Here is a 23159-nt window from a genome sequence, read left to right on the forward strand (position 1 = left end):
CCCACTATGACGAGCCCAAGCATAAAGCTAAAGCTCTGCATGAACTACTTCAGCATGATGACAAAGTGAATGTCCAGGAGTAGCCAAGTCGGAGCGCAGGTCTCAGTCCAGTGGCGGATTTGTGGCCGGACTTGACAAAGGCCATTGACTCACGATGACCGTGACACCTGGCAGAGCCAGATATGGAGAAAGCTCTGTGAGCACAGACTCGAGGCTGGCATAGCTGCCATCTGCTGAATGCCGGCTTGAAGTTGTGAATCCTTGTGTGGCATTTCATATTTGTAATTCATTGAGACTGCACAGCAGAGACCGGTTTAAGTTTTCACATCAAAGAGTCAGTTTCTGTATATCAGAGTCAAAAAAAGCCAAATTAAACTGAATGTGACTCAACGTTTTATGAGAAGAAGAAGAAGAAGAAGACCTTGGGGGTGACTTTCTTGACAGGTGCAGTATGTTGATGGGTTTGTGGGGGTCTTTGCTGTCAAGTGTGCGCAGTACAGGGAAATGCTGACCTTGTATGTGCTAATCGACATGTAACCTGCACACTGCCACTCTCCATGCCATGAAAGATGCCTGCTTGTGACCTGGCTGCCACTTCAAGTCCCAGTGCTAGACTGCAGGTGGGGGTCAAAGTGATGCTCTGATCAGTAACAGGGGCCGCTCTGATGGCAAAAAGAAAGGAGAGTCGTTTTAGATGTGCGGTGGCACTAAAAACATGAAAAAGTCAATCGTGCAGGCCACACACACACACACACACACACACACACACACACACACACATGTACGCATACAGCACCATTCAAAGGTACTTAAGAATCCCACTTTGTCCCCTGCCCGCTGAGCAGCTCTGGGGTGTCGATGTCACAAAGAGATGTAACAGCACACCATTTCTCAAAGCTGCCGAGTTGGCACAGAAAAGTCACATTGAAGCAGAGGAGCATGAAAGACGACACGGACAGGCTGCCACATCCGATTTTCAATGCACACCAAGTAGCTGCAGCCACTGCAGTGGCCTTGAGACCACCGAATGCCCTTCTCTGCCACTCCTTTGGGTACAATGGACTTCACTGCTCTTGTTCCTACCAATACACACGGACCATCACATTGAACGAGCCGAGGTAGAAGTACCAGCCACCTCTGCTCATGGAGACGTTCCCTCTCAACCTGAAATGGCAGTAGGGGGACTCGGACTTGGGGGCCTCAGTATTATAAATTATTCCGAGAGCGGACCTAAAGGAAACCCTTAACTCCAGAGGGCATCTCACAATGCCAAGAGGCCTGCTGCTGCCATCTTATTGTTTCTGATATTAACATCTGTATAGCTCATACAGTGTGCTCACCACTCATTGCTCCATTTTTATCTACAGTGGTCCCAGTTTTTCAGGCCTGGTATTTCACTTTTAAAGACCCCCGTTTCCCCGACCCACATTCATATAAAAGTAAGGACCGTTAGAGGTTGATAGCTTTTTAAATTTATTACAAAAATCAGAGGAAACGAGAACCCACCCTCATACTGACAGGCCCCTCAGACCTCAGTAAACCCCTCCGTCCCACAACATTGTACATAAACCTTCTATTTTCTCACCAGTTAAGACCCCCAAAGCCAACCTGCCTTCACATAATGCCTCTCCTTCTCTCTCTCCAGACGAGGTCAGTTGGGCGATTTGGGAAGGCGGTATGTGCCACCGGAGCACAGCAACTCGTGGTTTCTCACTTTTTTTTGCAAGAAGCTTTGCAGCTCCTGGATGTCCATCTCTGTGACGGTGGGGCCCATGGTGACAAACATCTTGAGCATGGTGTGAATCCGCTCCAGGGTCATGGTCTCCAGGTTGGTCAGCATGGCCTGGATGTAGGCCCAAAACAACTGCAAAGGAGAGAGATACGTGTGGATCAGCGGTTACTGTATAAATTAATGGCGTGTGTATGTGTGTGTGGGGGGCTTGAGGGGTATCCAGGCCATTGGCACCAGTTACTGGCACACATGCTCACCTGCTGCCTCCAGAAAGGTGGTCTCACTGCATGTACCTGGAAAGAAGATGCAGATCCCATGCCAAGGGCACCAAACTGCTCCTACCTGAAGTTTTTCTTCCCTCTGCTCCGACTGGGTGGCCATGTTGGATTCACCTTCCTCGTCACTGTCCAGAAGCACCACATTCTTTTCTGTCTTCTCGCACTGCATCTCCTCGATGACCATGTAGACGCCTGGGGACTCTTCTCGCAGCACACCTTGCTGTTGCCAAAATGCCATCTTTCTGCGGAGCATCGTACTTGGCACCTTGAGGGCATCACTGAGCTCCTCTAGTGTCCATGTATCTGGGCAAAATAAGAAGACCGGCATATAAAAGTTAACGAAAAGTTGACATGGTGGGGTGCTGTGGTCTGAATACACACATTCTGGGTGGTGCGGTGCCTGAATATACCGTGTGTACTCACCCACGGGTGTGTTGGCACAATAGTGAAAAGATGCACAACATTCATTGTTGAACTGACGACTCAGCCTTCAATAAACAAATGAGAATAAGAGGAGAACAACAGGTGGCCTCGCCGCCCTTGGGTAGCTCGTGTGGTCACCTCTTCCAGCCACCCCCCTGTTTGATACCCTGGAGCGTAAAGTCATTTTGATGAGAAACCTGATGATTATTGTTATCTATACTAATAAAAGGCAAAGCCCTCACTCACTCACTCACTCACTCCCTCACTCACTCACTCACTCACTCATCACTAATTCTCCAACTTCCCGTGTGGGTGGAAGGCTGAAATTTGGCAGGCTCATTCCTTATAGCTTCCTTACAAAAGTTGGGCAGGTTTTATATCGAAATTCTACGCGTAATGGTCATAACTGGAAGCTGTTTTTCTCCATTTACTGTAATGGAGATAAGCTTGAACACCGTGGGGGCGGAGTTTCGTGTGACATCATCACGCCTCCCACGTAATCACGCAGTACATAGAAAACCAGGAAGACCTCAAAAAAGCGCTGAAGAAAACATGCATTATATAATTGAGAAGGCAGCGAAACAATAAGAAGCGAGCGAAAGTGACATATACAACCATATTCATGAGTTCTACTACTTAGGAAACAAAGCACGATGTAAACCTACACTTTAAATTAAGTTCATAGACAGGCTGCCGCTGGCGTTTGTAATTTAGTGCCTGCCCATATAAGGCCGTCCGTCAGCGGCAATCCAATAGCAAACTGCCACTAAATATTCACGGGTTAAGGACTGTGCTTATGGAGAGGAAGATGAGATGGTCAGGGTGGTGTTTGACACAAACTCAGCAAAACTGCGAGAGAAAGTTTTAAGTGCCAGGACTAAGGTAACATTAAATACAGCCATGGACATTGCAGGAGATGGCACCAGCACAGCTGGGAACCTTCGATGCATGTACACCGAGTGGCTCACGTGAACTGACGCAGTGCACAGATAAAAAGCAACAGTTCCAAAGAGCGCTGAACAAAAACCGAATTACACAATTGAAAAGGCAGCAAAAAATATGAAGCGTCTGATACATACAAGCATATTCATAAATCCAGCTACTGCGGAAACAAAGCACACATTGGAAAAAGTCAATGTCCGCTAAAGGAAGACAGTGTAAAAAACCCGTGCATGCAGTGTGTCAGGTCTCAGATAAAGAAGAAGACAAGCTGTTTATTGATGCAGTAAGAAGCGAATCGATGAATGAAACCTGTCATCTTTACAGCGATTGACAAACACGGAATGTAACTTGAACACAACACATCCTACAAATACGAACCTGATTGAAAGAAATAATGATAATCAAATCCTTGATGACAGCAACACTCATAACACTCACAAAACAAATACTGTATATTGACAGTCATGTTACGTTATTTTTAAAATGTTCCCTTTTCTTTTTCTAGCTTTTTTAACACACTACTTTTCTCGCTGCGATACGCGGGTATATATATATGTATATATATATCCCGATCTACATACTCGAATAATGGATACTTTATTTGCCATCAATGATTGTTTTGGTAAAGCCATACTCAGTGTATTCATTAGATGAACGGTAAAAAAGTAAGAGCGAGGGGAGGATGACTCATTGAGGCATGCAGGCTGTAGTCTTGCGTCAACTCTATCTGAATTGCGTGATCACATTTGAAAAATATATCTTTTCAAGTTCTATTTAGTCCATATGTGTCAAACTCAAGGGCCGGCGGCCACATCCGGCCCGGCGTGTAATTATATCCAGCCCGCGAGATCATTTTATATACTGTATTATTGTTATTAATGGCCCGGGTATATGAAGCGCTGGTAACACAATAAACTACAGATCCCATAATGCAGCGCTTCAGCTGCCTTGCGAACACTTACGCGTTAATCAAGTCTAGCTTATGATGCTGCAAGTTATTGTGAAGCTAGCTCACACGATGCTGAAGAGAAAAGTTGATTCTGAAAATAGAGCCTTTAAAAACCGATGGGAGGCTGAGTATATGTTTACTGAACCCGTGTGTCTCATTTGTGGAGCTAATGTGGCTGTAATTACAGAATTTAATCTAAGACAGCACTATATATTATGTGTATATATATATATATATGACAGCAACACTCATCACTCACAACAGTGACAAAACAATTACATTGACAATCATGTTACGTTATTTTCAAAATGTTTCCTTTTCTTTTTCATTGCTTCTTCAACACACTACTTCTCCGCTGCGAAGCGCGGGTATTTTGCTAGTTACTAATAAAACTTCAATAAACATTTAGTCACATCAAAAATAAAGCCAACTAGCCTCGGATGTTTTTCCATTTCTGCAGAATGGCACAATGAGGTTGGAGGCCATTGGCAGGTAGACAATCACATCTAAGGATGTTGCAATCGGGGGCATCTCAAAAGTGCTGTGTGGGGTCACAGTCAGGAGAGAGGGCAGATAAGGTGGCACCTCTATCCCAGCATGCATCCCTTTGGAGAGCTGGACACACAACAAGTGTGTGTGCCCTAGCACTGTGGGTGGTCAGGTCATGTAGGAGGTGTGAGCAGGGGGTCCGGCATCCAGAAGGGGGCACTGGCTCCCTGGAAATATGTTTGTTAGACATGGCAGCCTTTACTAAAGCAAATGTTTTTTTACAGGGAACTCCTCAGTTTCTCTTCAAATGTAATCAGCTGAAATGCAATGAATGATCTAAAATGGTGAAAATGTAAGCAGAAAACTGCCAGAGGATTAAATTTAAAAAGTTTAGGTTAGCAAAAATGGAAAATTATGAATGGGCCTCCTTCAGGGAACAACTAATAGGTAACAACCTACAGGTATTCTGCAGCAACTCAAGTAAATGAAGCCTTGCAAACAATTTGCTCAGGTGTCCCAACTTCAGTTGATTACTTAAAACCCCTCTGTGTGTCTTAAAAGCAGAGTTGCAGCAGACTGAAGATGGCAGTTTACAGGAGCTTCCCATCCAACTGAACGCACCTTGAGGAGGATGGGATCAGCGCCGCTCTTAGCAGTTTGGGGGCTCTATGCGGTTCAGAAATGTGCAGGATGCCCCCTGAAGCTCAGGAGGTTGTTCTAATAAAATAAAATAGGCCTACATGTACGCTTGTGTGTATGCAGAGTGGTAAAATAATTGATTTTGTTCTGGATCTGGTAAAGGCCGGTAATGTAGAAATATTTCATGATTTTATGGGGAATTCTCGGAATGAATCCGAAATGAATCTCTAAAATTAACGTCTGCTATAGTGCATTTGGCAAAGTTACGACGGCGTGACAATATTATTAGGGATTTAGGTGAAGACTGCAATTTGGATAATAAATTACCATTGTTAATAAGACTAAGAGATGCACTGAACTGAATTTCCTGAAGACTTTAATTAACGTAAGGAATCAACTTTCCGCACTTTCATCCTGGCGAAATCCTTGGGTTTGGCCAACATCTTGCTCAATTGATATTAATACCAAACCATTCATTCGCTCTTTGGTCATGCTGGTCCTCAAATCTTCCTTAATTAACTTGAGCTTGGAAAAGCTGCGCTCAGCATACGCGACTGTTACAGGGATGGTCGAAGCAACACGTAGCGCTGCGACGTTCGGGAAAGAATCTTGCAAGCTATTCATAGGAACCGACGACCAAAGACCAAACCAAGTTTGGTAGGGATTAGCTAATACTGGGCACTGGAGGAACGAGGATTAGGATGTAGGGCCCATGTGATATATTAGCTTTACGTTTAACTAATAATCCAAATAATAATATATGATAGCCTCAAAACGCACCATCCGCCACTGATCCACGTTGTGCAATGGTTTATCCAGACTGAGCGTTCGCGGTTTATACATTCCCAGTCCCACGGCCACGCCCCCGATTCCCTGCCTGCTGCCCCCCCCCCTGCTCTTACCCTTCCCCTCCGAATTTGACTCAGAACAATCAAATTTAGGAAGAGAAGGGTATCGTGACACACGACGTGAGGGACTGGCACAGATGGCTGCCATGCCAGGGGCCCCAGGCCCACAGCCCGACAAAAAAAATAAATAAACTGTAAGTCAGGACCGTACGGGGATGCCTAAGAAAATGCCTGATGGGATAACCTGCTTGAACCCAGGTGTGGAAAGCTTGTACAGACTTCGGCAAGAAGAATTTGGGGGGGGATCTGAACACTTGCGGGATTCACAGATTTCAGTTTTTGATTTTTGTATGAATTTGTAAGCCTTTCTGAAAACATGTTACAAGCTGCTGCGTGTGAATCGATAGGCGAAAAGGTCACATTTATCCTGTTACAAGTAAAATAAAGTGTGCAGAAAGTGAAGGGTCTGAGAGTTTTCTGAATCCTCTGCAGTTCTTCCACCAAATCAATAAGAGATCAGTCACATCACCAGCTTGGTCTTTTCTGCTGATTTATAAACGGTGGCATCATGTCATGCCAATTTACTGATAAAAGTGAAATTCTCATAACTAAGATATAGAAAAAAGGGGACTGCTCCCTTCTTAACAAGCACTTTGACAAATAAGATCGTTAACACATTTGCTATTTGTTAAAAAAAAAAAATTGTTTCACTCAGAAAACACACATAACACAAACACATTATATCCGTATCTACTGAAATAGCACGGTGAAAGCACCCAGTCCCATCGTCACATACAACTAAAGGGCAAGAAGCAGCAGTGAACCACGGCTGTGGGGGTGAAGCCCAGGTGGGGTGGCACTTACTCTTGTCCTGGAAGTGAAGAATGATTGCCGCATGCATGGGAGAGACGGACAGGTTGGACAGCGTGCGGTCAGCTAACTCAAGGTCCAAGGTGACCGAGCCCAGGTGAGGCTTCCAGCTGAGTGTGCGCATGGCCTGCAGATGAACAGAACGACATTTGCTCAGTCTCTTTACTCCCCTAACCCTCTGCTAACCCCAGCTCTCACACATTTATACCTTCAGCTTCTCGTATCGCTTTGTGTAGGCATCCATCACCTCTCTGATGGCCGGCGGAAGCTCCAGCTTCTCCTCCTTTAGGGTTGGCCAGAACTCGCTGGAAAGAATCATACCGTTCAAGGGAAATTTTGGCTGTAGGTCCTCAGGCAGTTTTGCTTCCTCGTCGTGGATGTTTGTGTTGATACGCCGAGAGTCCACGACATCCTGCGCGCAACCAGAACAGGGGTGAGAGGAGAGATGCAGCCCCTGTGAACACCTGGACCCAGGACCGCCCCATAGTACACGTGCCCACCTACCTTCAGCATAACTTCACAGAAGTGCATGTAAGATTCTCCAAAGCGCAATTTGAGAAGCTCCACATTCCGAATCTCCCTGAAGAGAGAGATAGAGAGTCAGACAAAGTGGTCGGCCAAAAGATCTGCACTCCTGTCATGGAGACAACCCCTTGAGTCGTCTTCTGTTTATGCTGCACTGCAGCACCCCGGGTGGCTTCATTTAGAAGGAAAGGTGTTCCCCACCCCCTGAGCTCACCCTACACCATTCATAACTGGTTTTTATAAACTGCTCAAAAAATGAAAAACACTTTGAAAACACATCAGATCTCAATGGGGAAAAAAAAAACTCATCCATTGCTGCAAAAAACCTGCAGCCTGTCTGGTCGAGGGCTTTGACTGGGAGTGCCGGTCACGAACAGCACAACCTCCCAAAAAAAAAAAGACCACTCACATCCAGCGAGGAGTCATTCCTATAAGACCACCATAAATCACCTCCTACCTGGCCGTGCAGTAATTGAACTGGTGGATAAGCCGGTCTGCCAGCATAGTCTGGTACTCATCGATGAAGAGGTCCTTGCTGCCGTAGATGCTGACCAGTAAGCTGATGATATCAGACGAACGTCGTTTGGAGCCCGACTTATCTAAAAAAAAAAGCAAGATGAACAAGTCAGCACGATCCAATTCTACTTGGTAAACTGGGTGAAGCAGTCACAGAACACTGTAGGACGGCTGGGCAACACCATCTTGAGCCGTGTGTGTGCTCGGCTCTAGGAAGGGTTCCTGCTTTGCACCCACTGGAGTGTTATGTGCTTGCCAGGCTACCAGGGAGAAACAGCAGCACTCAAAGCTGTGCAGAGCAGGGCAACCAGGTGCATCATGGGACATAAGTACATGTGGTGTGCAAACCGGTTTAGTTTCGAGCAGAGGAAGACTGCGTTGGGACCTCATCCAGGTCTTCAAAATCCTCAAATTGTGGTAATAAATTTGCCTTGTTAGGATATTTTAGTAGTTGTGAAGTGTGAATTGTATATCTTCAAGTAATTAAACACATTAAGCAAGGTTTACTATGTAACGTAAAAGTGTTTCCAGGTAACCTAGGGCAGCTGAGACAGGATACAAGCAGAGGCTGTCAGGTAGAAACTCCCGTGTTTATTTACTGTATGAGAAAGGCCGCTGCTCCTGTGCTAATAAAGAAGGGCAAAGCAAACACGTGACGCCCGACATTAATGACCGATGTGTTTTTGCGGACCATGCCTAAGGCGGAGTGACGGCTCTGAGGCTATGGATCTGCACTGGAAATCGGAAGGTTGCCAGTTCGAATCCCGTAAATGCCAAAAGGGACTCTGCTCTGTTGGGCCCTTGACCTGCAATTGCTGTGCGCTTTGAGTAGTGAGAAAAGAGCAATATAAAGGCAAAGAATTATTATCATTATAATTTACTATGGTTCATTTTGTCTGGTGTCCGGCTAGCAACAGGAAGCAGCCAATGATGGTAAGAAGTAATCTAATTGTGTAACTTTTACTTGTGTATAAAAAGACCTCAACTAGCAGAACGGGGGGTGCATCTTGTTACAGCATGCTGTGCGCGTCTAGTCATGGCGTCCTCCCTCTTCAAAGAGAATAAGACTTAAACTTCCTCCTGCCTGTTTTCTCTCATAGGTTTTGGGTCACCCAGCGTGTGTCAGTGTGACAGTCACTGCTACCACAAAATTCATTGATAAAGAAGATCCAGCTGAATTCTTTCAACTTAAGGGTGAATCGGGTACACAAGGACACCGGTGGACATTAAGGAGAAGTGCATTTAGGACTGAAGTCAGGAAGCACTTCCTTATGCAAAAGGATTGTGAGAATCTAGGAAAAAAAATTAAAAACCAAATAATTAAGCAATGAGGCTGAAGAAGAAACCTGGAGAACCTTCAAGAAGCACCTAGAGGAGATACGGGGACAGATTCGCGGTTAGCAGAACACACGAGTGACAAACGGACAGAATGGTCGCCCCTTGTTTGTCAAATTTTCAAATGTTCTTCACTGCTGTCATGTTTTACTGCAGGTCATAGTAACTCTAATAAGGACAGCAAACCAATATGTGGATTGCCGTCTGGTCATCAAGTAAAGCAAATATGAAAAATGATAAAGTATAAGGCAGCAGAGTGGCACACTGGTTGGTGCTTCTGGGATGAGCCTCATGCCTCTTGCCTACATGGAGCTTGCATGGTCTCTCCTAATCTATGCAAGTTTTCACCAGATTTTCCATCCTGCGATCAACGGCTATGACACAGCAGAAAAGGGTGCACCAGTGTGGGCTAGGTCAACCCAAGCTAACAAGGTTGACCGGGAGCTAAATAGTGCATGCCGAATCATCACTGGCACATTGCAAACAACGTGTCTTCCTGCTTTATAGAGGCTGGCACTTCCTCATATACAACGAGAAACCACTTCAAGAGTCGAAAAGGTTCAAGCAACTGATGGACTCCAGACACCCACTCCACCACCACCGGGCTTCTCATCAGAGCTTCGAACGGTGGAACCCCTCAATCCAAAGCAATCCACAACACATAGGCTCGAGAGGTGGCGAGAGACTGACCGTAGCCCTCCCAATGAAGCTCTTCCTACACCTCAAGAGGACCTACCCAATGGAACATCCGTCTCTAGGAAAGACTAGATCAAAGGTGGGCAAAACAAGGGACAACTTATTTAGATGGGGTCTCACAAGAAGCATTGAATGTCCCTATGGTGAGCCCACCCAAACAATGGACCACTTTCTCCATGAATGTTCCCGAGGCCCTACTTGCATTGATGAAGATCTTAAGGATGCTAATCACGATGACCAGATTTTCCAGTTTTCTTTCCTCAATGCAAGTACATGTCTGTTGGTGTATCGAGATTTTTGTTATGTTTGTTATGAGGTTAGGAGCTGGTACTGATAAGAGTGCACTGCCGCACCCACCACACGACAAACCAACTCAGGATCCAGATTTGGACCCGAGTACAGCCATGCAACGGGTGACACCTCAGCACCACACCACTTCAGATCGAATGGAACAGTGCAAGGTTTGTATGGTGGCTGGAGTGCCAATTCTGCCACCAACTCCCAAGTTTTTCCCTGCAGGTTGGAGGGCCGACATGCAGGGCTTATAAGGTCATAAATAATAATAAAAGTCAAGAGTGGAGTACATGGCTAGTTTTTAAAATAATCAGACAACCAAACCCTAAGCCATGGATTAAAATAACAGCAGCCTTGAAGGCACAAAAGGAACAAAATGCACTGGTGGGTGGCTGGCTCAAACTTAAGCTCCCCTCAACAAGACTGATGGATGAAACTTGTAGAAGCTGTAAACTCTGTTAAATACGTGACACAGAAAATTCTAAAACCCGTTGTCACGCATGTGCGTCCGAGGTTCTCCTTGAGGGTTCATTCGAGGTAAACGGTAACCCACCAGGGCGAGAAGGGGTGCGGACACTAAGCTTGTTTCGCCCAAACAGTTCCCAGAAATGTCCCAATGAAGGAAATTAGCTCCGCCCCTTCCGGTCTTCCTATTATAAAAAGGCCGGGTGGGTGCCCCCACTTAGGGGTCTTTTCTTGATGAGACCAGTTCCGAAGAGGGAAAGCCTTCCGTTGCTTTGTTTGCTGAAACTAAACACTGAAGCAATTTTCTGGTTTGTTCCCGCTTGCCTTATGTCAGGGGTGTCCAAACTATGGCCCACGGGCCAACTGCAGCCTGTGGTCCATTTTTAATTGGCCTTCAGCAAATTCTAAAATTACAATCAAATATGACCCACACACAATACTTGTTCTAATCTGTATTGTACTTCTTAGTTTTAACACAAGGCAGAACTACTGTCTTCATCAAGGCAGCGTCTTCACAAACAAGCGCAACCAAAGAACAATTTTGCTGCGGGTGACCAAAAATGGCAGAACCAAAGAGACGCACAATAGCAAGTGACTGCAGAAAATTTCAGAACGGGTGGAATAATGAATATTTCATCCTAGAAGTGAAGGGCAAGTGTGTCTATTTGATTTGCAAAGAACCTGTTGCAGTGATGAAAGAATATTATTTGTGTCGACTCTACGAAACCAAACGTCTGAGCGAGAACACAAAGTTCAGCAAATGGCGGCCAGTCTGCTAGCTCAACAAAAGTATTTTTTCCGTGCTAATAAAACACAAGAAAATGCCACATTCGCCAGTTATGAGGTAGCGCAACTAACTGGCCGTCACGGGACACCTTTCTCAGACGGTGACGTCATAAAACAGCGCCTCACTAAAGTCGCAGGAATAACGTGTGCGGAGGAAATGCGGGAATTCAACAAGGTGCGCTTGTCCAGAAACGCAGTTGTGTGGTGAACTGAAGATTTGTCCGCTAACTTAAAACATCAAGTGTCAGATAAAGGTTGTGCTTTAGATTTTTACTCGACTGCATGTGATGAGGGCACTTTATAAAACAATAAATGAAAACCCATTCATGGAGAGCTGGGATGCTGTTTTATCTTTAAGCATATTCAGTTATGAAGCATAATTTAGCGATATTTGATTGATTTTGCTGGCTTAATACACAGGAGGTGAGGTAATATACTGTAGCTCACCTGTAGTGGGTGGTCCAGCCCTCTGTATGTGGCCCCCAGTGAAAAACGTTTGAACACCCCTGCCTTATGTTGAGTGCTACCAGACGGCACCAGAGATTTGAAAGAATTTAAAGGGATTACCTGGCTGGTGTCCCAAACATTTTTGATTTGTTCCGGCTTTGTTTTAACCCATGTCTGGCCACCTCACACTGTGGCTATTGGTATTAGTTACGCTGTTATGGGCCAATGGTGCTACATCCTGGCTGGGCATGTCTGCACTTCCACTTAGACATTCATGTTAACACCCTTGTGATGAACAGCAGTGGTTTAGAGCATGGAGGCTCAACACTGCTGGGGCCTGTGGCCACCGCTAGGGGGTGCAGGGGGAATGGCTGAGCCCTCCTCAGCAGGTCTGCTGCCACACCTGGAAGGAGAGTCGGTAGGAAGAGGGAGGAAACTTGCCAGGAGGAGTGAAGACGGAAGGAGACAGAGAGCGAAGAAAGACAAAGTACTGTGTGCTTGGGACTGTGTTTTACTGGGCTGTGTACTGAAGGTGGGAACCAACTGAAAAGCATTTGCCACTGAAAAAATAAAGCCATGTGTTGTGCTGCACTTGTGTCTGTGCCTGCTGTGTCAGGTGTTTGAGGAACTGTGCACCCCCTGGTGGTCACACCCTTTAGTTATTTATTTAGACTTTCAGTCAGAAGGTGGGCGCTGCGCAGCCCCATTTGTGCTTCTATCGACGTCTTTAGGCGCATTTGCCGATTTGGGTGTTTTGAGTACTGAAATCTGCATGAATCCTGGCTCTTCATTATCAGCTCTCTTATCACCTCCCTTTGACGGGGTGTGGCGCACTGTTTATTCTGAATGCATATTTTACAATCCAAGCAATGACAAGCAAGCTGTCAATTCTCTTAAACTCCTACACTATTACTGTAACTCAACAGCAGCAGTTTCAGTTTTGGATTTTGGAATTTCAGATTTGGGATGCTCAACCTGTAGGTGTAAATGCACCTAAAAAGAAGTTCTTCAGGAATACAAAGATGGTAAGTTAGTGCCAATTTGGCAGCAATAGCCAAAGAGTATAGTCTTTGTTGGTGGGTTTCCTCCAGGTGCTCCGGTTTCCTCCCACTGTCCAAAGACATGCAGGTTAGGTGGATTGGCGATTCTAAATTGGCCCTAGTGTGTGCTTGGTGTGTGGGTGTGTGTCCTGCGGTGGGTTGGCACCCTGCCCGGGATTGGTTCCTGCCTTGTGCCCTGTGTTGGCTGGGATTGGCTCCAGCAGACCCCCGTGACCCTGTGTTCGGATTCAGCGGGTTGGAAAATGGATAGATGGATTTAAAGAAACGGAGAGAAAGAAAAACAATTCAAAGGGAGTTAAGGAATAATTCAAGAAAGAATATAGAAATATACGACATTTTGAAACTGGATACCAATAGCTTAGGCTGTAAGACATTTACAGATCGTGTACAGTGGTGCGAAAAACTATTTGCCCCCTTCCTGATTTCTTATTCTTTTGCATGTTTGTAACACAAAATGTTTCTGATCATCAAACACATTTAACCATTAGTCAAATATAACACAAGTAAACACAAAATGCAGTTTTTAAATGATGGTTTTTATTATTTAGGGAGAAAGAAAATCCAAACCTACATGGCCCTGTGTGAAAAAGTAATTGCCCCCTTGTTCAAAACGAACCTAACTGTGGTGTATCACACCCGAGTTCAATTTCCTGATTACTGCCACACCTGTTTCAATCACGAAATCACTTCAATAGGAGCTGCCTGACACAGAGAAGTAGACCAAAAGCACCTCAAAAGCTAGACATCATGCCAAGATCCAAAGAAATTCAGGAACAAATGAGAACAGAAGTAATTGAGATCTATCAGTCTGGTAAAGGTTATAAAGCCATTTCTAAAGCTTTGGGACTCCAGCGAACCACAGTGAGAGCCATTATCCACAAATGGCAAAAACATGGAACAGTGGTGAACCTTCCCAGGAGTGGCCGGCTGACCAAAATTACCCCAAGAGCACAGAGACGACTCATCCGAGAGGTCACAAAAGACCCCAGGACAACGTCTAAAGAACTGCAGGCCTCACTTGCCTCAATTAAGGTCAGTGTTCACGACTCCACCATAAGAAAGAGACTGGGCAAAAACGGCCTGCATGGCAGATTTCCATGACGCAAACCACTGTTAAGCAAAAGAACATTAGGGCTCGTCTCAATTTTGCTAAGAAACATCTCAATGATTGCCAAGACTTTTGGGGAAATACCTTGTGGACTGATGAGACAAAAGTTGAACTTTTGGAAGGCAAATGTCCGTTACAGCTGGTGTAAAAGGAACACAGCATTTCAGAAAAGAACATCATACCAACAGTAAAATATGGTGGTAGTAGTGTGATGGTCTGGGGTTGTTTTGCTGCTTCAGGACCTGGAAGGCTTGCTGTGATAGATGGAACCATGAATTCTACTGTCTACCAAAAAATCCTGAAGGAGAATGTCTGGCCATCTGTTGGTCAACTCAAGCTGAAGCGATCTTGGGTGCTGCAACAGGTCAATGACCCAAAACACACCAGCAAATCCACCTCTGAATGGCTGAAGAAAAACAAAATGAAGACTTTGGAGTGGCCTAGTCAAAGTCCTGACCTGAATCCAATTGAGATGCTATGGCATGACCTTAAAAAGGTGCTTCATGCTAGAAAACCCTCAAATAAAGCAGAATGACAACAATTCTGCAAAGATGAGTGGGCCAAAATTCCTCCAGAGCGCCGTAAAAGACTCATTGCAAGTTATCGCAAACGCTTGATTGCAGTTATTGCTGCTAAGGGTGGCCCAACCAGTTATTAGGTTCAGGGGGCAATTACTTTTTCACACAGGGCCATGTAGGTTTGGATTTTTTCTCCTAAATAATAAAACCATCATTTAAAAACTGCATTTTGTGTTTACTTGTGTTATATTTGACTAATGTTTAAATGTGTTTGATGATCAGAAACATTTTGTGTGACAAACATGCAAAAGAATAAGAAATCAGGAAGGCGGCAAATAGTTTTTCACACCACTGTAGTTGAGATGACAAGTTCATTTTGACTTTTGATGACTGGGGTTATGTGATGGCAGGGTGATATTCTAAAAATCACATTCCAGTCAAGAGCCTTGAAGAAGGGAAAGTCACGCTCCTTAACCGTCTGCCCCGTCACTGGCCTAATGAATATTTGTTTACAATCATAGAGACAGAATAGAATAAAGGGCAGCAAACAATACGAAAAGAGAAAAGACAGCGCAGAGCTACAAGGAAAAAACAAAAAAAGGCGTGTTGAAGTCCCATCACAAACTTTATTTACGTAATCTTAGCCAGTTGAAGGAAGTCTCAGTGCATTCAGCAGCCATGCAGTTGGACTTCCCCGTCAACTCAGTCAGACTGATCTGTGACGCTAAATCAAACAAGTTTGGCTGTGTCTTAAATTATAGGGGGCAGCGTGACAGCTTGACAACCAATGAATGTTAAGGGCTCTGCAAACAGAAGAGAGGCTGGGGTCATGTGATTGTTGTACCACAATAGAATGGAACAAGGAAAAATAAGAGGCCCAAGATTGAAGGTGAACTTATCAAACCTGTAAAGCCTTCACACCGGCACTGGCTCCGTCAGAACATTTGGTAAATGCCTGAGCTCGCAACACTTTGGAAATCTGAAAGTGTTCTGGAAAGTCATCACACTTTTAAGACTCTCTGCAACCTCGTCCCCTCCATATCTGTCTGACCTCCTCCATGTTGCCATTCACTCCCGTACCCTAAGATTCTCTTCCTCCATCCACTTGACTGTCCCCTTCGTCCGTCTTACCACCATGGGGAGCAAAATATTCAGTTGCTCTGCTCCCCAGCTTTGGAACTCACTACAATCTGAGCTTAAAAATATTGAATCATTTTCACTTTTCAAATCTAAACTTAAAACTTACTTGTTTAAGGCTGCTTTGTCTCTCTGATTACAATTGCTCTGTCTGATTTGAACTTTTGTCTTTTACTTTTGTTTATAATCTGTGTTTTCTCTATTGTTCGGTGTCCTTGAGTGTTTAGAAAGGCGCCTACAAATAAATAAAATGTATTATTATTTTATTACTAGCGTCTGGTTGCCCGATTGAATCGGGCTACAAATTCTACGTTTGTGAAATCTATACTTTCTCTGCAAAGAATGATTTATTTTTTTTCCTTGAAATGATCTTGCTATCATGGCACTGATTTGTGCTTCAAATAAACCTTTTCAGCCAATGAAATGAAGAGCTTCCTGTTTAAACGGGGCTGCGAGACGTGAACTCGGCTCTTCGGCGCACCTCATTTGATTTTTTCCGGCAAACAAATTTTCAAAACAAACCGTATTTTACGACTCTAACCGGAGTCGGAGTAATGATTATGTTGCCGTGGTCATTTTAGATCTGAGATCGGCTAAAATTTGAACAATGACTGTGCCGTCATTACTCAGTTTGCCAACAGATGTCAGAAGGGCGGATGCCAAAACCGAACTGCCCAAAGATAGATTTCGACGTACCAAGCAAATGGCGATACGTTCTAAATTACTTACAGTTCCGGAGATGTCGAATGATTTAAGTCAGTCGATGATGTTAGTCCTGGAAAGTACGCCCCACCAAACCAACGTTCCAAAAACCAACTGAACTTACTGTTATCTGCTCGAACCAACACCGACTTACTATACTCGGCCGTCCGGCAGCGTCACTGAAGTATTCGAACATTCTTAGCCAATCATGCAATACTGCGTCCATGTTTGCCACGTTATGTTCTAACTACAGAGGCAGAGTCCCATTGCATGGTTCTAACTTGTATTGAGTTGAGGTATTGACACGAACACCATACATACGGGGTATTGATGCAAACACCGTACATACGGATAGTATCAAATTATATATAAGGATTATTTATGTAATTTGTCACCAACTGCAATTCCTCTGGCACCTTCAAGGTGTTCACCACCTGCAGTCATCAAGTCTGACATCCCCTTCAAGTAGGAGGTCATGTAATTTGGTGCTGGGCGGCTTTAGCTGAACTGGTGATTGTTCAAATGGGTTCTGTGATGGTGCGTTGTCCCATCAAAGACGGGTTTGCTGCCTAGCATCTGAGGCTGCCTGGAGGGATGACACTCAAGCAAATTTCTCAAATGTTACACACATGATACATACCCGTCTGGGCATCTATGGGGTCTGGCTGCCATTTCTCAGGCGAGTCAACCTCTTCATCACTGTCCTGACTGTGCTCCAGGGTGACGGGGTCTGCTTTGGACAGCTCATTGGCCAGATCACTGGAGCTCTCTGCATCCCCAGTAAGGCCTGCTACAATCTGCCGCACAGTGTCCTCCCTGGTCCTGCAACAGACACACACAGTGGAAGGCAAATAAATGTCAGGCCAATCTGCAGAGCTAGTTATCTGCACCAGGCACCTCCTGCAGCTTACATCTACGTTATTTTTTTATATGTGACAAATCAGAAGATAAAAAAGATCCTGAGACAAATAACATCGAGTGGGTCACCTAACTGATCAGAAAGAAGCGCATGCATTTCAAGAAGGGGACAGTCTGCAATACAGTAGTGGCTAGTGGGTGGTCACTGAATTTATAAAGGCACTGTGGGCAGAAGGCACAAGAATAAGCCACGTGGAGCAGCACCCATGAAAACAAACCTAAAGGGGCCCTGCAAGAGTCAGAAATCATGTGAAAACCTGTGAAATATTATTAATAATAATGAAAGATTTTATTACTGTGGTGGGTTTTGGCAATTTCCAAAACATTATTACCTGATTGTTTTTCCGTGTCCAACGGCTGGAAGTACAAATTGCCTCATCTCAGTCAGCTTTAAATTGGAGCACAACTGTACTTTAAATAGCTTATTCTGCTAACAGTGGCCATAAGCTGAAATCTTCATAATTGATTTTTATCCTAACACCATTTTTTTGTAAAGTCTATTAAAAGTAAACTCAATGTTACAACACTGAGAGTGGCAGTTACAAAGACGGCCATCTGCACCATGAGGGCTTTTTACTTTCCATCCATCCATTTCCATTAAATGCACGTTTTATTTTCTTGCCTATGAATGGACGCGAGTTTTATTTTGAATAATGCGCTGGTTGTAACTCAGTAGGGCCTAGACACGTTCCTCTAAAAAGTAAACAAATTCCATAACAGAGGGAGAGTCAAACTACATGTCATCTGCATACTCCCATCATGCCAAGGAACTTGGTATCATGGCACAAGGACAGTCATCATCACATCCTGCCATCAGTACAGCCATATTAAGTAATTTCAACTGTAAATGTGTAGTGAAAATAACAATATCGTTACAAGTCACACAAACATATCAGTGAATCTATTTTCTGCTCTGAGGAGATTGCATTCCCAGCACTCTCTTGTCAGGTGTGACATCAAGCCTGCATCAGTACTACAGGGCTGCACACTCCCTAATGGAATGCACATGTCAGACTGGAACACCACTTAAGATGGATGTTAAACTGGGACCCAGTCTGCTAGCCTGTGGCACATGCAGATGAATAACCACAAGACTTAGCAGTAACCTGTGACTCCATACTTTCTCCAAGAACGGATGCTATGAAAAGCTGGATATGCGCTAGCTAAGGAGCTCTTAACGCTGCGTTTACACTGCCAATCTCAGGTGACTTGATTTCACTTTTCCTCACACAGACTGGATTTTGATGTATAAAACACCAAAATTCCAAAGGATGTCCGGTCTTTTGAGATTGGACACAGGCCACTTTTGCATCCGATACTGAATTCCAATTCAGTTCCGATCGCTCATATTAATTTGAACTTAGCTTAATGATGTGGCTTGAATGTGCCAAAGGGTTAGCCTTACTTGCACAACTACATCATGGCACATGCACAGCACACACATCCCACATAAACCGAATGTGTAAGTACACACACAGGCCACATTCACACTGTATGATGTAAATACTACTGGCATCAAACTGGATTTCTTCACCAGCAGTGATTTGAACCATCAAGACCTGGTAGAGTAGTTCTGTCTTCAGGTTCAGATTCATCCACCACCCTTAATTTAAAAGTTGTCACTGGCCAACCATATGTGAAACACTTTATCTTCATGGGCATACATTGTACAGAATGCTGCAAGTCACAATAAAAGACTCAACATAAAATAAAGCTGGGTAATTGAAACTCATAATTCATGGCAGTGCATTTAATGGAATGTCGCCTGTTTTAATCACATCTGTACTCCTTGACTTTGGCACATCAATAGCCATGTACTAAACTGATGCATATGACGTGTTATCCATGTCAAAATCCTTTCTCCTGATCTAAGACCCACTAAGGTTCCGGACGGCCCGAGTACCTCAGGTATTTGCGAATTGGCTCACAAGCCACTTGCAGGATGACCATAGATGGGTCAAGTTCTCTCAGGGCCATGATTGCCGATATGTAGAGGGTGATGATATCCGAAGTCAAGACTCCTAAAAAGACACAAGGACGGCATTCACACTTTAGTTCATTTAAGACCTGACAGGGTCACCATATGCAACTCTTCAATTCCACCCGGGGGAGTAAATGCTAACATTACTCAAAGTTATTGTCTGCTTTTTGATTTTTTTTTCATTTTTATTACTATTTAATTTAATATTATTTATTTATTTTTTTTTGTAGCAGTATACTGCTGCTGGATTATGTGAATTTCCCCTTGAGATTAATAAAGTATCTATCTATCTATCTATCTATGATAGAAACAAAAATAAGTAAACAACCAATGAGAACAATGATAAAAAAAAAAATATCACAATTAGCCAAGCTTTGCCTTCGTGAGTCACCTGGGTGAAGCAGCCGCGTCTCCAGCTCAGCTTTAAGAGAGGTTAGCAACTGTGGCCTCTGATTGGTTTGTTCAAGGCAGAACTTCAGCTCCTCAACGGCAGGCTTGGATTCTGGAAAATCTACCATGATACACAATGAGTTAATTCCATGGGCTAACAAAAAAGAAAAGAGCATTATAGGTTCACACCAAGGTTATTATAGTTAACAAAAAAAGAAATCAAAATTGAAACTATTATTAAAAAATAATTTTCATAAACTGAAATAAAATAATTAACAGAAATGAAAAACTAAAACTAAACTGTCAAAGAAGCTGGAAAGACTAACTGAAATAATAATTTACTAATAATATTTTTAATTTTCAATTTTGAATGAATATTCTTGCAGTTAGTCTTTCATCCTTGTAACTTTGAACTCTACAACAGAAAGTCATCCACCCGTTTGTATTCATCCAGCAGATGCCGGCGATGACGGAGGGCGGCTGTTCACACAGCATTTACGGTGACAGAGCAATCTGAATATGGGCTCGTAAAGCCTGTGGAATAGAAAACGATTTACGTGCCGCCTTTCCTTGAGCTTCTTGTATATCAAGATGTAATTCAAATGCTTGAAATTGGAATGTGCAGGTCAACAAAACCTTTACCATATGGACAGAAAAATCACAACTGAGTAATGTTTCAGTTTATTTCTCAGGTGCCTACATTTTGTTGACAATAATTCACCTGCCACTTTGCACGGGGGAAAACCTTTTTGAAAATAAAACAGCAGTGATTGAGAGACTGACATCATATAAGATCAGCATATTTTTGCTGACCAATCACTTTTGCTTTAAAAAAGTCATTTAACAATGAAGTAATACAAACATTGTACAATTCCTGAGTTGGCAATGTTTCTACTGAACTACATGTAGGTGGGTGAAGACAGTCTGCCAACTGGTGAACAACTAAATGTACTAATGTGTTTTTGTATTTATTCTATATTTATTAATTTATCTTATTTAGTTTATATTCACAGCTCAAAATGCCTGGCATTATGAAAATAATCCAGCATTAGAATTATGTTTTAAAATATTTGTCCCCCTTTATTCAATTTTTTTCTTTTTCTTCTCTCTCAAAATAGATAGTTGAAATATCATATTCTTTTGTTCTTAACATATCATACATATTGCATACCAGGGATTTTTTCTGCCTTGCCTTACAGTAGAATCTGTTTTCTTATTTTTGATATCTTTTCAGCCCTGCAGATGGCAAAATTCTGTCCTTAAATTGTATGTGCCTGAGATGGAATCAGAGATCAATATGGCTGGTAGAAAAATAATAAAGAACATAATGGGAGATTTTTTTAATGCAATATTGAAGGCATTCATTATAAACACATTGTCTTGGAGCAGGATATGCTGTGTGCTATAGACATTTAGAGTAAAAACCACTGAAACCATAAAATTCACCTAAATTGCATTACAAATAGGCCTATTCTGGGCAATAAAAGGGAAAGATAAAAACTGCCAACAGTCAGCATAGATTTGTTCAGCACAAATAATATAGAAAATATTTTAAAAATTATAAAAGTGTGTAAAATTGTTCATGTTAGGTACCTGGATTTGATTGTGCTTATTTTTATCAGACAAAAAACAAACAGTAAACCATATAGTGTAGAAAGCTTCCACTAACATTTATGTCTACAGTTCTGTCTGACTGTGACAAACAACACTCCATAGTAGCTCCATGCTATATTTACTAAAACCAATAGATATAACAATAAAACCGAAATGTCTTTGTGAAATAAAAACTAAATTAAAACTAAAAATATATGATGAAGAAAAACTAAAACTAAACTGAGTTTCCAAGTAAGGTCAGAAGAACTCGTACACAATCAATGCAGGTTTATAACAATTGTGAACAAGTCAAGATGAAAAAAAAATAATTGCTAGCATTCTTTAGTTGTAAAATGGTTCGCAAACATGAGGTCCCTACCATAAACTCTTGAAAGCAAGAAACAAACAATTATGGGAAGCCAGCAACAGCACTGTAAGAGGCATCTGACATCACTTTGGATGGCTGCGATGTGTCAAGGATTCCCTTCGAAAAAGGACAACCACTCACCTCGGATGATGCTGAAGAGCTCTCCAATACGCATGCTGACAAAAATGCGATAAAAGAAATAGTGCACGTGGTACCCCCAGTGTTTCAGAGTTGCATTTTCACTGAGCAAGGGGCTTCCTGCCTCTGCTGGACTCAAGAACACTTTGCTCAGCCAGTTTATCACTTTGGTCAGCCACTGAAATTACAATAAGAACACATTGGGCTTGGTGAGAATTTGAAGGGGGTGGGGGAGAAATATGTAATGCAGAGAATTCACTCGAGCTCCATATGTGCAAAACATACAATTATTCAACTCAAAATTATATATTGAGCACATCTGTCTTGTTTAAAATTGTCCAAAATATTTCCTGGGCAAGATTCAGCCTGCCTCACTGGGTCACATGTTTTGGGCCTGCACCAAATTAACATCATTCTGGACCCAAATTTTTGAATTCCTTTCAAACAAGCCTTGGGGGTCCCAATCCCTCCTAATCCACTAACAGCTATGTTTGGTGGGCTCCCAGATGGGCTTAAAGTGGAGAAGGTCAAACTAACTGTAATGGCCTTTACTACACTATTGGCACGTAGACTTATCTCGCTCAACTGGATTCATCTCTTTAAGTCAGTGGGTAACTAATGTTTTATATTATTTGAAATTGGAAAAAATCAAATTCTTACTTAGAGGATCTGCTCAAAGCTTTTTTAAAACCTGGCAGAATCTAATCAATAACATTTTACAATAAGCTTTTACAGCACTGAGGAAGTATAGGGTGGTCCAGATCTAATTACGCTATAACTTATTAAGTTTATTACATAGAAGATCACCTGAAAAATCCTGGACCATTGAGAAATGTGCAAACTGACGACATGAAGAATCGTCTTCGCGCCAAACCAGAATTGTCCCCACATAAATCAAAGTCATCCGGACGATCTGGATCTGCATAATTAGATCTGGACCACCTTGTAGATTCTCTCCCCTTTATTTTTCTCCTTCTCCATTTATCTTTATTCACTTATTAATTCATCTATT

The 23159-nt window shown here is 43.1% G+C and overlaps 1 protein-coding gene across 1 annotated transcript in view; it reads right to left on the minus strand.

Moving 5' to 3' along the window:
• Window positions 1-1452: 1452 nt before the first annotated feature.
• Window positions 1453-23159, minus strand: part of anapc2 (anaphase promoting complex subunit 2) — a 43454-nt gene continuing 21747 nt past the window's right edge. The window contains exons 4-13 of the mRNA XM_039775289.1: window positions 22151-22325; window positions 20051-20170; window positions 19582-19699; window positions 17401-17582; window positions 8153-8294; window positions 7675-7750; window positions 7379-7582; window positions 7165-7297; window positions 2075-2313; window positions 1453-1864 (exon numbers count right to left, since the gene is read on the minus strand). Coding sequence (XP_039631223.1) covers window positions 1652-1864; window positions 2075-2313; window positions 7165-7297; window positions 7379-7582; window positions 7675-7750; window positions 8153-8294; window positions 17401-17582; window positions 19582-19699; window positions 20051-20170; window positions 22151-22325 — 1602 coding nt within the window. The 3' untranslated portion in view covers window positions 1453-1651. The remainder of the gene's footprint in view (window positions 1865-2074; window positions 2314-7164; window positions 7298-7378; window positions 7583-7674; window positions 7751-8152; window positions 8295-17400; window positions 17583-19581; window positions 19700-20050; window positions 20171-22150; window positions 22326-23159) is intronic.

The sequence above is a fragment of the Polypterus senegalus genome, chromosome 13 (assembly GCF_016835505.1).
Source record: "Polypterus senegalus isolate Bchr_013 chromosome 13, ASM1683550v1, whole genome shotgun sequence".
Lineage (NCBI taxonomy): Eukaryota > Metazoa > Chordata > Cladistia > Polypteriformes > Polypteridae > Polypterus > Polypterus senegalus.